The sequence below is a fragment of the Hypanus sabinus genome, chromosome 18 (genome assembly GCF_030144855.1).
Source record: "Hypanus sabinus isolate sHypSab1 chromosome 18, sHypSab1.hap1, whole genome shotgun sequence".
Taxonomy (NCBI): domain Eukaryota; kingdom Metazoa; phylum Chordata; class Chondrichthyes; order Myliobatiformes; family Dasyatidae; genus Hypanus; species Hypanus sabinus.
This window is the reverse complement of record NC_082723.1, coordinates 17207466-17225603: the sequence shown is the minus strand read 5'-3', so window position 1 is coordinate 17225603 and position 18138 is coordinate 17207466. Positions and strand designations below refer to the sequence as shown.

The following is an 18138-nucleotide window of genomic DNA, read 5'->3' as shown; positions in this document are numbered from 1 at the left end:
GTTAAAATTGTTCTTCACTGCATAAGTATTAGCAGGCCAACATTCACTTAGCTACCTTTTCTGAGACATACTTTCTCAGCAATGTTTCTTTCTGTGCACTGGGGCAAACACAAGTATTTCCTGCGGAACAGTCCTAAAACACAAATCAACAAACACAACTTCCAGTAAAAGCCAGGACCAACAGGCTCCAGGACAGCTTCTTTCACCAGGCCATCAGACTGATTAACTCACACTGATTTATGTTGCATTGACTGTTCTATTTATTATAAGTTATTCTAAATTACTATGATTGCACATTTAGATGGAGACGTAACATAAAGATTTTACACCGTGGGCATGCTGTGTCAGTGCTGGCAGCGTGTTAATACTTGCGGGCTTCCCCAAGCACTGGATTGTGTTGTTGCAAAACACCACATTCCACTGTATGTTTAGATGTTTAAATGTACATGATACATATAAAGCAGATCTAATCTTAACAGCTTGCAAAGTTAAAGTAGAACCAAGGATAACACAGGATGTATCTGGATGCTTTTACTGCATCTGAAGTTGTGTTTGATTGTACTGATAATTGGGGATTTGAAAGGAGCACTCACTTTTGTTCCTCCTCTTCTCTGGAATTCTTTTTTGGCTGATATTTCTTTGAAAGGTTCCTGAAAAAAAATAAAAATGAGGAACTTTAGCTCAAAACAAGATTTCTGGCAGGCAGAGCAAAGGAATTGGAAAACAACTTCGTAAAATATCTCATTATTGGCTACTTAACCTTTATTTCCTCTAATTAGCTATACATATTAGTTCTCAAGAGCATCCACAATATTTCTCAAAACTTTATTTTTGAATTTCTAGGAAAAAGAATCACTGGTGAATCTGGTCACATTGGTGAGAGTTGATAATGACCTTTGGAAAGTAGGGAGCCTGAGAAAGCATTCCATAAAAATTGAGTCATCTAATGCTTTTTTAAAATAGTACTTCAGCAAAGTTCAATAACCTTTGATATTAAGATCCTTGTGTGAAAGGATAAACATGACAGAACACTATCCATTTTAACATGACTAAATTTTATCTATTCCTGACAGTGAACTACAGAGTTAAAATAAAATTGCCCTGATTTTGCTAGTCACTAAGTTAACTAAATATAAATTATTGTGATCTTGTTTAAGAATTTTACCCACTGGAATATGAATGCTGGGTTTTGTGGATAGCACTGCCATCAATGTAGCCACAATTAAAATCTGCCATCCCATTATGGGGCCATAACATAGGTATCAATAAAAAGGGTAATTAGATGTTGAAATTACTGTAACACTGATGAATCCAGGATTCAGAGGGTGAAGTACTCTCTCCTTCACCAACCTGGCTGCATCTGTCCATTATGTTTCACCCATCCCTATTCACCAATCAGTCTCAGGCCATTCCTCTCTCCCCTCTGCTGGCCATCTTCCTTCTCCACATTCAGTCCCAAGTCAGGGATTCCAAAGGAAACGTCAGCTCTTCCTTCCTCCTCTCCCCATCCCACAGATGCTCCTCCACCCACTGATTTCCTCTAGCAGATTGTTTGTTGCTCCAGATTCAACCATCTGCACTTTCGACAGTGTCTCATATTTATTTTGAACTTCAATAAAATAGAGTGATCTATCATGCTGACAGTAAGTTTGGAGGAAAAGTAGACAGGAACAAGAAACAGCATTGGAACATACAAGAGAGTGGGCAGAACTATAGCAAAATGGATTTAATGCAGAAACCCAAGAAAAATATACTAAGTTATCTCAAACACGAGGAAATCTGTAGATGCTGGAAATTCAAGCAGCACACACAAAATACTCGTGGAACGCAGCAGGCCAGGCAGCATCTATAGGGAGAAGCACTGTTGACGCTTCAGGCCGAGACGTCGACTGTACTTCTTCCTAAAGATGCTGCCCGGCCTGTTGCGTTCCACCAGCATTTTGTGTGTGTTACTAGATTATCTTCTTAATCTGAAAAACCAGAATCAGAGGAAGAGAAAGTTAGTAAATAAACAATTTTTGCCTATCTGGAAAACACCTTGGAAAGTATTTCATCATGAATATATTAAATAGTAAATTAACTGAGACATGGATAATCTTTGAATACAGAAAATTAAGGAATGATGTAATTTGAAGATATTTATAAGGCAGATGGATTAACCATTATTTCAGAATAGGAAAACTATTAAAAGCAGAAGAGAGCAATTTAGAACAAAAACTCAAGAAACCCTGCTTCCCACAAAAAAAGTAAGCAATCTAGATTTTCTCTAGTAAATACCTGTGGATACTCAAAACAACTGAGAAACATCTTTTTTAATTAGGTAGCGGTATCAAAGGTTAAGAAGGCAAGGCAGACTAGAATAATTGAATGTAACACAGTGGAGCGACAAACTTGTCCAACATTATTGGCATAGAATTGAATCTAGAAAGTAATGCCAACAACAATGTACGTTAAGTAACACAAGAATGAATAGAAGTACCCCAAAATAATTAAGTTATAGGACAATCACTGGTTTGGTGTCTTACAGAACCCAGATTTTTTAGTCTCATTAAGAAATTATTTTCCTTAATTAATTTGAATATCAGTAAGACTTATTTAATTAGAAAGTAAAATGATATTGTCATTGATATAATGTGCCCATGCTGTTATCAAACACACATTTTCTACAGAATCCTAACTACAGAATGCTAACTAAACACATCATGAATTCAGTAAATATGATAACATATGTCAAGTTTAATTTATTAAATAGTAATTAAATTTGAGTTTCTAAAAAAATCATAACTTTAATTTTTCGATCCTAATTAAAGCATGTTCTTCTGTATCCCAGGTTAACTAGCTTTAAAGTAATTATCTTGAATAATGAGTAAATTCCCTGGTCATGAGTGCATTCCACACAGGGAAGACATTAATAAAGAAATAAAAATTAACCCATATTTTATTTCACGTCTTTCACAAGTCATTAATAGACAAAAAAAAAATCAGTGATCCAGTTTTAAAGATAAATTCTGATTAAGGCAACAACTTAAATTTATTTTTAGGGTGGATATTTCAAAAGTTCAAAGTTCAAAGTAAATTTATTATTGAAGTATACTTAAGTCACCATATACAACCCTGAGGTTCATTTTCTTGTGGGCACTCACAGTAAATCCAAGAAACACAATCGAATCAATGAAAGACCATGCCCAATAGGATGAAGAAATAACCAATGTGCAACAGACATTTGTGGAAGAGAGCAAAAAGGATAAAGGGGTGGAGTGCAGATGACTGGAGAGAGGATCAAAACTTTCTGATGGGTGGTTGGAAGCGATGTCTAACTGTAAAGGGCAAAAGAGAACATATCAACCTGAAAAAAAACCAGACTCTTTGGAATCACCACCAGTGGCCAAGGTTAGGATTTATTTTACCTACATCAACAGTCTCGATTATCCAGTTAAGGAATATGCCAGTGAAACAATAGAAGCCATATATCGACTTTATAAAATCATGAGAGGCATAGCTAAGGTGGATACTCAGTCTGTTTTCCCGGAATGGGAAGTCTAAAACCACTGGACAGAATAAGATAAGCAGGAAAAAAAACTAAAGTGAGTGGTAAGTTTTCCCACACAGAGGATGATGGGTATACAAGCTTCCAGAGGAAGTGTTAGAGGTGGGTTATAATCACACATTTTCACCTCATTCACCTTGGACGAGTTGGGACAACAGGCTTGTTCCCCTGCTGTAGAACTCCATGCCAGTGTTCAAAGTCATCAGTGTATGCAGACTTTGAATACACAGCAAAATTCCGCATAAGTGACATCAATCATCATACGGTTTGCAGTGGTTGGCTATATTCAGCTATCTCCTCCAAATGCTAGGGCATCATGAGAGTAGAGATGCCAGCAGCAACCTACAGTATTCTGTTATAACCTAATCAAGGTTACCAAGTGTAAGCAAATCCAGTCTATATAGATAATCAAACAATTTGAGACTTTTTATATCTCCCCCGAGAAAGATGCCTATTTAAGATCTTTTTGGCTCATGTTTGGACTGCAATGAGGTTTAGAGTTGAGTGGTAAGGGCGAGACCCAAACTAGGTATGAGTGAGGGATGATCACTGAGCATTTGCAATGTCAGTCACTTTCCATCTCTTTGCCAAAGAGTGGACCAAATGGCCATAATTAGATGGACTGTATTTATCTTATATACTTATATACTTAATTCTAAATTCACTAATTAAGAGGGACATGTAAGCATAAAAGTATCTTACAAATATGAAGAGCATATGACTTGATGCCAGTTACTGGGAATTATTTTTATTTATTAGTGTTCTATGGATTTACTGCCTAGACTCAAAAATTCAGACTAAATTTATTATCAAAGTACATGTGTGTCACCATTTACAACCATGAGATTCTTTTTCTTGTGGGCATACTCAATAAATCCAGTAACCATAGACCAACACAGTTGCTTTGGAATAACATAAGTATCAATTGCTAGTATTTTACATTTGCTCTCACTGTTTTCAGTGACATGCAGTTTGTACCAGCCTGTATAAATGTCAATTTCCTCTTACGAGGATTTGACTGGTAATATTTGAGACCAGGTTCTTTCCTCTCAATGCTGCTACTGACCCTATGTTGAGCATTCTACATAGCATTCTGCATCAAAGATTTTCTTCCATTGGAAACAGGAGCTCCTAGTTATATTATACTGTAATATTAGAGCAGATTCATTGCTGTGTGCACTGGAATTGGCAAGTGGGCAGAGAGAAACTGGCTTATACAGGGTAAAGGCTGCTGCCTTAAATTGAGGCAGAATGCTGATATGAACCAGGAAGGTGACTGAAACCAAGCCCTTATCAAAAGCTGGGGAGGTGATTAAGTTAGAAAATCTCTGAAACTGACTGAGGGACACTGACTGTATATGTGACCAGTAAAATGAAGCATGAAGGCAGAATGGTCACTGTAACCTTTAGAAACATAAGATTATTGGGTTTCATCATTGAATCACTGAATCAATTTAATCACTTAACATCACTGAATCCCCAGAAATCAGAGCATTTAAGCCTTCTTTAAGAAAATAACAAACAAATTGGTGTAAAACATAATTACTATTCTATTGATTTGATGTGACAGACTACAATGACAAGAGAAGTTAAATATCAAATGGACTAGATCTTAAATAATCCATAGGACACCTCTGATAACATCAAAGTACCGAATAAACAGAAAACTCAACGGGCTGAAATGCCTGATTTGGCTCCTATGTCTTTTATATATATAAATAATCTGGGCATATTCATGCCTGATATTAAATTATTACGTAAAATACATGCATTGATCAAAGATCAACAAGACCACAATTTCTATGTAGATATTGCATTTCATACAGGAAAATGTCCCTAATTGCTACATTACCAAAAACCAACACAAAAGTGACATTGAGTCAAAGATAATGAGCTGACCACATGCTTCAAGTATACAAATTTTATGAGCGTTCTGAAAAAGGAGAAGAGAGATAAAGAGGCAGAAGTGCCTAAATTTAGGATCAGTATATTTAAATACATGGAGAGTGCGTTTGCACAAAAGACCAATTCAGCAAATGGATAATTACTCAAATGTTGTTTCTGCAGAACTGGGGACACTTCTAGAAACAGAATAAGAAGCATAACAAGTAAACATAAGAAGTAAATATTCTCATGCAGCAAAGCTTCTGCAGTTTTTCATAATGACACTGAAAGCCAGAGGTTGATGTAAACACATCATTCAAATCTGTCATTGACTTAGTCCAAAGAATTAGTGATTAGCAATGTGTAAAATTATAACTTAGTTAAATTACAAAAGTTAGCAAAAAACTGTTTCTTTGAGGGCTGAAAAGCTGTGGAATGCAGTCCATGAGTCAGTAAACGTAATGCAGAATCATTATTTGTATGGTGGTATGGTAGCTTGTAAAGTGGTTGTGGAAATGTAGCATAAAGAAGAGAGGAAGAGTTGCACGTTGTTAGAATACTTGACAGTATGGAGGATAGTTAAGTTCCAACTATTTTTTCCACAAGCTTACAACTTGCAGCACTGTCCAATAAAAAAATACTGAGTAACCAGAGTTGAGGCTACAGGGATGTTTTTTTTAAACCATACCGGTAAATATTAATTTTAAGCTGAAGACTACAATGCAGGTGAATTTACTTATTATCAGCCACCATTTAGAAATGGAAAAATACAAAGCACTCATAATGATTTTTTTTTGGTTCTTGTTTTACACAAGGCACACGTGGTGAGTACTGAAATGTACTGAATGATGATTTTTCATGTTATTCATGTTATCATTCACTAATTGGGCAAGTAATCAGTCTCCACTACATTCCTAATAGGCACATATATTACACGTTTCTGATGCATAACATTCTCTATTCAAAACATAAAAGCCAGAAGTATTTGTTACTTATTGTAGTACAGTACTCACCTAAGCTGCTTTGCATAGTTGATCTCAATATCTGTTCGGTCCTTCACAAACTTGTTGTACCTCTCTACAAATTCAATCCCCCATTGCATATGTTTTTCCAAGTTGTCAAACTGATCCTATAGGGAGCAAAGTAAAGTTAGAATCATTATTCTGTTGCTTAGACTCACATGGTTTTCCCCACACATTTTCAATTACAGTTCTCATGCAGACATGGCTATATCTTGTAATGCCTGATTTTTAATTTTATTTACAGATAGAAAATAATTATTTATTTCTCATGAGTAAATAGATCTGTGAAATGAAAAAGTGATACTCCCTCATTTGCTTGGGAACATAAATGTTCTCATAATTGCACATTACATTCCAATGCAGTACTGGAATATCGAATGCAAAAGAACTTCCATACTCCTAGATGAAGGCCTTTGGCTCTAATTCAAAATTGTTGCTTCATTTAGTAATCGAGTTCCTTCTTTATTTAAACCACATTGCAATCAAGCCAAGGATCTGGCAACTATACAAGAGAAGTTGGAATACTCATTTATCCACATGCATTTTTGATCTAACAAAAGGTTAGAACTTTCATTTTAAAAAGACCACAATGTCTCTGCACTTTTATTTGACATAAAATAGTATGATATAGCACAAAAGCAATGTGCCTCTTATTTAAAAGTACTTAAGTGACCAAAAATATTTGCAGTACTCCAGCTGTGTTCTCACTAATAGCTTGTATACTTGCAGCAAAATTTTCCTACTTTTATTCTCCAAACCCTTTGAAATAAAGGTTAAACACCTGCTGCACTTGTTTGCTAGCTTTCTAGTTTCAAGCACAAGAACCCCCATAACTTTTACTGCAGTTTTGCCCCATATGAAAAAAAAACTTTGTTCTTCTCCCAAAATTAATAATTGCACTTTTGGCCACATTGCAATTCATTTGTCAACTTCATGCTCACTCACTTATGCTTTCAACATCTCTCTGCAAGCTGATTGTCTTTTCTTTGCAACTTGCCTTCTAACCTATTTTTGTTTCATCTGCAAATCTGACTACTCTACATTCACTTCCTTCCCCCAGGTCAGCAATACATATTGTTAGTAGTTGTGGGCTGATGGCATCCCAATTCCTACCGGTGTCTTATGTTACTTACAGTATTTTTTAAACACTCTATTCATATATAACCGACTTTGCAACCATACAATACACAAGTACTTACGGGAAATCTCTGCCAAACATTCATATTGTAAAGCATTTGAGAGTTCCTTGTGATATCACATGAGTATCTAATTATAAACAGCATACTCCATTAGAAAACTGCTGACTGAATAAAATTAAATTGATTAAGTATGAGTGCATGCATGTACATAAGAGGCAAACCTCAATAACTTTCAACTTAAACATGAAAGTGTTCAAGCATTCTTGCAGTCAGCAGGCTGCAGATTAACTCCCAGTCACATGACCAGAGGACAAAATTCTTGACAACTTGTCCAGTGCAGAACTGAAGGAGTGTTGCATAACCAAAGTGGTCAAGATCCCATGGGTAAATTTCAAAAGGTGTGCAGTTATTCTCAGTTTTGTGGGCAATACATGCGCTCAAGCAACAAAAAACACTGCAGACAAATTATCTGGTTATTACCAAACTACTCTTTGTAGGAACCTGATGAGTTCAAACTCTCTACCATATTTGCTATAACAATAATTACACATCACTTACTGTAGGGTGCCAGTTGGTGTCTTGAGGTTATTAAAGGCACTAACTAAATATCTTTCCTATTTCCTTATTATTAAATAATTCACTTTGTACATTAGACATAATTTTCAATGCATAAACACAATAAATTGTTTATCAAAAGGTTTTATAGCACAAAAATATAAAATGATAATTATCTACTCAACATAGACCCGACAGAGATGTGCCACAATTTACAGCATACGCTTTTCTACAAATTACCGCATTACCTTTGCATTGCTCCAACAGCTTCCCATCCTTGTATCAACCATTGACTGAGTAGGCAAAATCTTTATCCTTTCTTCAAATTAAAAACATGCCAAATAAAAGTCATCTGCTTCACATGTGTACCTGTACCTGTTTAGGTTCCATAGAATTCAGTGGTATGATTCTACCTCACTTCAAGGCCAATTGGTATTAAAAACTGCAGCAACAAGTGCCTAACCACATCCTCTGGTTTCAAGCACATTTCAAAGCACTCATCTCAGGCAGCAGGCTAAGCTATACTTCCTGGAGCAATCACCATTTAAAGTCAAAGTATAGCTCTAAACCAGAACCTTTTTTTTTCTTTTTGTTAGTTTTGGCTTTAAGAAAATGGTTTTAAACTGCAATCAGGATGCTGGCTGACAAAGAGAAAGAGCACTGTACAATTTTCTTTGAATAAAAATCTAACAGTTATGCAAACTGTACTCAAATGTTATAAAATGTATTGGGAAATATGGATTACTAATACACAAATAAAATCCACAGGGAATAACATGGACATTTATTATAGAGAAAGAAGTTATGTTAAATGGAAGTTTGTGGAATTCTATGCAATGATAGCCTTACATGGTATGCTTTTACTCACCACAGACAACAAAAGAGAAAAGTGTGTTAAACAAATAAAGATTGGAAATTATGGTCCACAGACTTACAGAAACTTCACATCGAACAACATGTCCATTACATTGAGAACTAAATACACAAAATGATTCAGGAGGGATGGCTGAGGTCAGAGGAGACAAGAGATCAAGATGCACCATTTAAAACATTATTCTTAAAAGCATAACTTAAGAGAAACAAAGAAAACTCAGAAAACATGAGCATATGCATTAAGAAACAGTAATATCTTCCAGAAGGGTTAAACTTGGAAGGGATTTATCTCCCATTTGTACTTCTTGTAAAATTGATGCTAAATTTGTTAAGGTTTTAATATCAATAATACAATCAAAAGTTGACTGTCTTTGGAAGCTGGAAATATCTGAAGAGACTTCAATATACAGTTGGAAGTTTAACAAAAACCAAGGTGAGCTTTTAAATTGACAATGCATAGCAATAACACACGGACATATCCCAGTCAGTATTTTAATAACATTGTACACTATTTTAAGAAAAGCAAGCCACCAGAACTAAGAAGCACTTGGATCTTCAAGCATCAATCATAGATGGGGGGGGGGGGGGGGTTTGACTTCTTCCTGTCACCACTGGCTTAAATCTATAATGTAGTTAAACTTACTTCAGACATACAAGTTTTACTGATACAAATTTACTCTACAGTTCCATTTAAATAACAATATGCATATCCAACCATTCCAATAAATACATGCAATGTATTTTTGAAATAATATTTATGTCAAACTGGAATAATCTTGTTGTTCAAAGTTATTAAAGACAAAAGTATGTATGGGTTATGGCATTTATGGGATTCACATATAAAGTGCAGTGGGTTTTTTGAAAGTTAGTAAAAGGAAAATATTTCCTTGATATAAAGTGGGAAATCTCTGCCTTCCAGAGGATGATGTGATCTGCTTTACTTTCAAAACAAAAAAATAAATAAATTGATCTCTTACTTTAACTAGAGATCCCAAGTGACCTTGCTTAAGCAACAGTGTACAAATCTCGATCACTGGTCTGATCAGAGCCAAAGTTCCAGCCAACATCACAAGAGCAATCATTACCAGTGTGGTCTTTTACCTACTAAGAGATTGGAGACAGGGTTGCAGCAGTTGGCAGATATTCAATAGCAACCCCTTACTGACACACAGGCAAATCAACCATTTTTTTATCATTAAGATTCAAGCAGAATTTATTTCTAAATGTCTTGGGCAGATACATCCTATATTATAAACTATTTACTCTCTTCAATATTTGCTTTAAACTTCCCAATGAGCGTGAAACAACAGATAGTAAGATAGAAGTACAGCAGCAGGAAAAGAAATTAACTAGCAACTAGCTTTTAACTAGATAATAATCACAGTACACAATGCTAATAGTGAGCCCTTTACTTAGTATTCATCACTGAATAATGCATGTTGAGAGGGAAGTGACTGGTCCAATTTGTTGACCTGGCATAAAACCAGCACTGTAAGCTTATTGATGTCTTTATCTGCCTGAATACTTGTAATTAAAGGTGAATGTCAAGTGCATGAGTGATATCCTGCATGCTTCATGTCTCATGTGTGCACTTGCACTAGAGAAATTTTGCAGCACAAGAGCTGGTCGTAGCACCCAAAACAAGCATTATTGAAATGATGCATTCTTTCCTCAAAGTGATTATTGGGCACTAGAGCCAGTCTAAAATAATCTAGTGGAAAATTGTACATCATAACAATGAAGATACAGAACAGTAAAACAGACATTGAAGGTTTCACCTTTGGGTGAATACTCACTAAGCAACACTTCTGAGAACATTGCGGATTTGTCTTTATAATTCAAAAGGATTTACAAAACTACTCAGCTGATTTATCAAGATTACTTCAATTGCTTGATTCACCTTCCATATTATTCATCAACAATGCACTTCACAAAGTGAAATAACTCACTAAATAAAACCCTTCTTAGAAAAAAGCTTATGCTTGTTTCTTACAAAATTGTCTCTTTAAAAACACACTACTTAAAAGAAAAAGAAATAGTTAACTGATCTTTCCATGTTTGGCTGGTTGCAGATATTGCAAGGTCAAGGGTTATAGCCTCAGTAACATTAATTCATTCCATGCTAGCCTAAATCACAGGATGGAAGATTCCAGATATATTCTTGCAAGAGCATAATCTTCCCTGTGGTCAGAGAAAATCAGGTGCTTAGCTGACATTCTCACATTAATTCTTGAAATTGACATTCATGCTCAATACCAAAGTAGCAAAAGTGTTGTCAGTTTTCTTAGCATGCCTTGGAGGTACTTTGATGGAAGGAAACTGCAGAACAAGATAGTGAGGGGGAAGTTGGGGGGGGGGAACCTATCTCAGATTAGGCACAGGGAGCCCTTCTGCAATTTTTACAGGAAAATAGATGCAAAAGAACAAAGTTATTGGTATTTTTGAATGGTTTTCAATTATTGTCTGTATATAGTTCAATGCTCCTGAGCATTATTTTAAGATGATCTAAGATTTATGAACTACTGATGTCACAAACAAAAAAAAACTAAAAAGATGACTTTCACTAATTTGCTGTGAAATTAAAACTAACGTGGTAAAAAGGTCAAAATAGTACTATGTTGTTGTACTAACATGGACCTTTTCACTGAGAGTAACATGTAACCTGTAGGTTTCCCAGTTAAGCGCTTTGATGTTTTTACTTTCAACTTGTAAATGACAACAGTTTCTGGAAGCAGTAATAGCAGGACCCAAAAAAATCAGGTAACAATAGTGAAGCTATAGCACAGGATTACATGCATGTCCTATAGCAAGAAAAAAAAATACAAAATATTCACTGAGGCTTTGGTTGTATAGTTTTTCATTGCTTCAATTGCTGTTCTACTGTGAATGGCTGCAAGAAAATTAATCAAAATTCATATTCTAAGTGAAGTTTATCATCAGAGTGCATACATGTCACCACATACAACGCTAAGATTCATTTTCCTGCTGGCATACTCAGCAATCTATAGGAGAGTAACAGGATCAATGAAAGAGCAAGAGCATAGACCACAGCAAACTGTAGGAATGCAACTATAAATAAATAGCTATAAATAACAAGAGCATAAAGTAAGATCAATGGTTGTGTGAACATCTCAACAGATGAGTGCAATTATCCTTTCTTGTTCAAGAGCCCGATTGCTGAGGGGTAGTAACTGTTCTTTAACCTGGTGGTGTGAGTCCTGAGGCTCTTATAACATCTGCCTGATGGCAGCAGCAAAAACAGAGCATGGCCTGGGTGGTGGGGATCTTCGATGATGGATGCTGCTTTTCTACGGCAGCATTTCATGTGGATGTGCTCAACAGTTGGGAGGGCTTTACCCATTAATTAGTGGGCTGAATCTCAAGGTAATAAATAATGACATAAATGTAATTTGATAATAAATTTTCTTTGAGCTAAGGAATCTACACCTAAAATATCAAACTGAAGCATACTCCACTGCCATATCCAGTCATGAATGACCATGGAGAAAAGGAGAAGACAGGAACTCCACATACATCCTTATTCTAATCTTACATAGCATAGCGTACAAAAGTGCAAAAGACAGGGCTTTCAGCCCGAAGTGCCAACTAGATAATCCACCACAGCCTCCCCCCTGAAGCTCTAGCATCAGACAAGGAAGTCTTTGGTTAGTTGATAATTTTATCACCATATCAAGAAACAACTAAACAAAAATAGACTGCTCAGTTGAATAATCTGCAGTTAGTCAGAAAAGCAGCATACAGTAGTATGCCAGCGAGACGTGGACTGTCTACAGCAGACACGCTAAACAGCTCAACCACTTCCACTTGAGCTGCCTCCGCAGACTTCTCCACGTACGATGGCAGGACAAAGTCCCAGACACGGAGGTCCTGGAGCGGGCTAGCACCCACAGCGTCTACACCCTCCTACAGAAAGCCCAAGCCAGGTGGGCTGGCCATGTCGTTAGGATGTCTGACAGTCGACTACCAAAACAGCTGCTGTTTGGAGAGCTGAGCCAATGCAAGCGCTCAGCTGGGGGGCAGAAGAAACGTTTCAAAGACTGCCTCAAAGTGTCCCTCAAATACCTCAACATCAATCCCAGTAGCTGGGAATCGCTTGCTCTGGACCGCCCAACCTGGTGGAGTAGGACCACTAAAGGAGTGTATGCAGCAGAAATCAGACGCACCGCAGAGGCTCAGAGGAAACGTGCCACGCACAAGGCTCGAGCTACCTCCACTTCCACTGCTGCACCTACCCTCATGAGTCCCACATGTGGGCAAGCTTTCAGGGCCTGGATTGGCCTCACCAGTCACCTCCGGACCCACAGTCACAAAACCTCCACCTGGCAGAAGTCATGGTCGTCTTCGACTCCGAAGGACGAACAACAACAACAGTAGTCCAAAAAAATGTGACTGTGTTTGTATGAGAATGCAATAGGGCAATGATTATACAATAAATGGGAGAATATTGATAACTGTGGAGGAATTTTGGATTATATGTTCACAGTTCCTTGAGTGTAGTGAACTTGTTAAAAATTACAGATTGCTTCTTTTATTCAGTGAAATCACAGAAGAATTTGAAGGAAATTCATTATCAAGATATGTCACCATATATAACTCCGGGATTCATGTTCTTCAAGGCATATTCAATAAATCCAGTGAATGACCACACCAAAAGGGCAGACAACCAGTGCGTAAAAAAGACAACTGTGCAAATACAAAAAGAAAGAGAAAAAAGAAATAATAATAATAAATAAGTAATAAATAACGAGAATATAAGATGAAGAGTCCTTGAAAGTGAGTCCACAGGTTTTGAGAACAGTTCAAAGATAGGGCAAGTGAAGTTATCCCCTCTGATGCAGAAGCCTGATGGCTGAGGGGCAATAACTATTCCTGAACCTGATGGTGTAAGTCCTTCTTCCTGGTGGCAGCAGTGAGAAGAGAGCATAACCCAGGTGGTGAGGGTTCCTGATGATGGATGCTGCTTTTCTGAGTCAATGCTCTGTGTAGATGTGATCAATGGCGGGGAGGGCTTTACCCGTGATGAACTGGGCCATATCTACTACTTTTTATAGGATTTTCTGTTCAAGAGCACTGTGTTTCCATACCAGACTGAGAACTAAGAGTAGAATAACTTGAGAGCTAGAACTTCATACAACACTTGCCGGGCCAGAGCTTGAGAAGAATGCACAGATCTACAGTTCTGGTGACCATATTATTGAATAGATGTGACCATATATGACACAAAATATAAAGATGCTCCCCAGGCCACATCAGAGACATGAGAGTCAAGCAGCACAGAAAGATTAGCACTGGCTTACCCTGAAGCACCCATCCATATCAATCCCAAAAACCTGCAGCTGGTCTGTACTCTTCAATACCTTGCAATTCAAGTACTCATCTACATGCAACTTAAACATGAGTACCTGCATCCAGCATCCACTCAGACAATGCATTCCTGTTTTCAACCACATCCGGGGTGAAAAATATTCCTCCTTCAATTCTTCTTTAAATCTCCTACCCCTTTTGCTGAACCAATGCCTTCTGCATTGGGTCAAGAAAGTTTTATACTAACTACCCTGTCTACGCTCCTTATAATTTTGCATACTGCTAGTAGATAACCCCTTGTCCTCCTATGCTCCAAGGAAAACAATCGTCATCTATTCAGTCCCTCCTCACCCCAGACAACATCCTGGCGGATCTCCTCTGCATTCTCTCCATTGAATTAATGTCCTTCCTAAAGTGTGGCAACAAGAACAGCAGACAATACTCCAGCTGCAGCCTAAGCAATATTTTTTTAAAAACAAGATTATTATTAGCTTCATATGAAACACAGTGAAATGCGTTGTTTTACGTTAAAACAAATCAGTGAGGATTGTGCTCAGCAACCCATAAGTGTTGCCACACTTCCCGCACCAACGTAGCATGCCCACAGCTCTCTAATCATAACTATACGCCTGCGGAATGTGGGAGGAAGCTGAAGCACGTTGAGGAAACTCAAGCAGTCTCGGAAAACATAAACTCCTTACAGACAGCGGCGGGGAATCAAACTCCAATCTTACAGCAGGTGGTGTGAAGCATTGAGCTAACTGCTATGCTACTATGCTGTATCATGTTAAAATTGTACCATAACCTTTTTGCTCTTATATGCTATGACCCAGCTAATGAAGGCAACTACCCTGTACACCTTCACTGCTTATCTACCTGTCATGCCACTTCCAAGTATTCTTGGATTTGAGATCACTCAAATACTTTCTTGGTGCCTACCATTCACTGTGTACATCCCACCACATGCTCCTGACGTGCATCACCTTGCACTTATCAAGATTAAATTCCATCTGCCATTGCTCTGCCCATCTTACCAATGTGATGGGTGTTAAAGGTTCCATCACTAATCCTTTTGGTATACCACTGGTCACAGGAGGCTGAAGGAGTACATAAACATGAGGACCCTAAAGAGATTAAAGATGGGCCAATTTCTCTAAGCTGAGGAGTTAAAAACCTAGGATCACAGATTCAATACAGTTGAATTAGTGACCTTAAGAATTTCCTTTTCACCTTGAGGGCAGTAGGCATCTTGATCTCACTGACTGAAAGTGGGTGACCTAAATTCTCAGGATATATTAGTAGTATACAGAGACATGAAAAGCCTTAAACTGCTGATTTACAGTTCAAGTACTAGGAGGTAGGATGAGACTGCAATGGCTCCTTCACAATGGGCATAGGCACAATGCTCCAAAGGCCTTAAATTTATGCCATAAATTTTCACTGATCTCTAACATTTATTAATTGACAAGGTGGAGATAGAAGTAATCAATAAAGAGTGCATCTTAATGTTTTAAAAGCCAGGAAGCATTGTCAGGAAAGATACACAAAAAAAATGCAGTAATCAAAAAGGAAGGTAAATTCCGTAAGTATTTCTTAGGATCTGAGGATTATATCAACTCATTCTCAGGAGATAACCATATGCTTGTTGACTTTTAAGAATTAATGGCCATTTGCTCCAAAAACCCATGGCTACTGAACTTTACTTTTCCACCAGCATTAGGTTAAGTTCTGGAAGTTACAGTACCTTGAAAATACACACAGTTCCCAAAACTACTTTCACATTTTACTATCTCATTTTTTAAGTTTAAAATATATTGAAGTAGGATTTTTTGAGCTAATCTACAAAACATTGTGCATCATGTCAAATCAAATGAAAAATACCAAAATGTCAACAGTTTATTAAAAATTAAAAAACTGAATTGTGAGGCTGAAAAATATTCATCTTCTTTGCTAATTTTCCTCAGGTGCAATACTACATATTATCTTACCCACTCACACTATTTGTTGTTGTAGTAAACTGGAGGATCGCCTGTTTTCAATGAATTCATAAGAATAAATACCCCCTCTTTCGATAAGGTCCAACAGTATGGTAGATTTTCAACAGACCAACCCAAAATAAAGTTAAAAAGAGCACCCAAGACAAATCAGGGAAATGATAACAGAGAAGCACAAATCTGGAGAAGGGTATAAGACCATCTCAAAGGCACTGAATGTACCTTGGACTTCAGTGCCGTCCATTGTGAAAAAGTGGAAAGATATAAACCGCAGCCACAAAGTGGAGGTCAGGACACCCCTTGAAATTTAGTCACCCACGAAGAATGGCACTTGTAAGAAAGGCTACTGTGATGCCAACAGTTGCTGAGTGGCAGCAACTGGAGATGAAGTTCATGGTTCCACAATCTCTAAGGCCTTGCACAAAAAGGTTATTTATGGAAGCGGCAAAGAGGAGGTCCTGGCTTAAAAAAAGCATATCCTTGTCAGACAAGATTTTGGAAAGTGTCGCTTAGAAGATACTGAAAATTATGGAAGAAGTTCATGTGGTCAGATGTGATTAAAATGGAAGTTTATGGCCTCAACACTTAAGCAGAATTTGCAGTATAAATCTAGTACTGTACATCAGTCAGGTAACACCATCCTTATTTTAAAGTATGGTGGAGGTAGCATCCTATGGGGATACTTTTCAGGTCAGGATTAATGGAAAGGTGAATGTTGCTAAGTACAGAGAGATCTTGGATAAAAACCCGTTAGCCTCTGCCACTAAGCATAAACTGGGAAGTTCACCTTTTAGCAGGACAATGACCCAAAGCACATTGCCAGAGCAACCATGGAGAGGTTTCAAATGGAGAAAATTTATGTCCTTGAGTGAGTCAGTCAGAATCCTGACTAACCTGATGAAACATCTCTGGCAAGACCTCAAAGATTGCTACCCATCACCACTCCCCAACTAACCTGGAACAGCCTGAGCAATTTTGCAAGGAGGAATGAGCAAAATTTGCTCCATCACATTGTTTAAAGCTAATAACAACTCGTCCAAAAGACTACTAACTGTAATTGTTACGAGACGTGGTTCAATTAAGTATAGAGTAAAAGGGGATGAATACTTTTGAACTGCTAACAATTCAGTTTTTGAATATCTAGCTTTTCATGCTTTACAACTTTCTCAGTTTTTTTGGGCTCTACTGTGAAAAAAGAAGTGTATGATTAACAAATAAAAATTCTCAGTTAACTTGATCAAAATGCCTGGATGTAATAGTTGTTTATGTGAACAAAGAGTTGGGGGCTGAATACTTTCTCAAGACACTGTATTCAGTAGAAAGATTAAGGTGCATATGCACAATAGTGATTTATTGAAAAGTATACACTTTATAAGCTGGACACAAAAACAGTGAATGCTTGAAAGACTCAAGTCAGGTAGAATAGTACGAAAGAAATAGAGTTGGTGTTTCAGTCAAGGCCTCTTCATCAGAACTGAAAAAAATGTTGACATGTCTATGCTTTCAGTTGCAGAGAGGGGGAGATGGAGAGAACACATGAAAGTACAACACAACACAACACAAAGTAAATTAACAAATAATATACGATACACACTTCATGCATGATGAGACATGTGTGGTGGCAGGGAGTTCAATAGTCTTACGGCTTGGGGAAAGAAGCTGTTTCCCATCCTAACAGTTCTTGGCCTAATACTACGGTACCTCCTATCTGATGATAGGGGGTCAAAGAAATTGTTGAACAAATGGGAGTGATCAGTGGCAATGGTAAAGGTCCTGCTTATGCAGCTCTCCTGAAAAAT

General features: G+C 37.3%; 1 protein-coding gene across 2 annotated transcripts in view; it reads right to left on the bottom strand.

Annotated features, from left to right (window-relative positions):
• Positions 1-18138, bottom strand: part of LOC132407361 (formin-binding protein 1) — a 200087-nt gene that overhangs the window by 132074 nt on the left and 49875 nt on the right. For both annotated transcript variants that reach the window (XM_059993732.1, XM_059993733.1), the window contains exons 2-3: positions 6445-6560; positions 594-650 (exon numbers count right to left, since the gene is read on the bottom strand). In XM_059993732.1, the coding sequence (XP_059849715.1) occupies positions 594-650; positions 6445-6560 (173 nt within the window). The remainder of the gene's footprint in view (positions 1-593; positions 651-6444; positions 6561-18138) is intronic.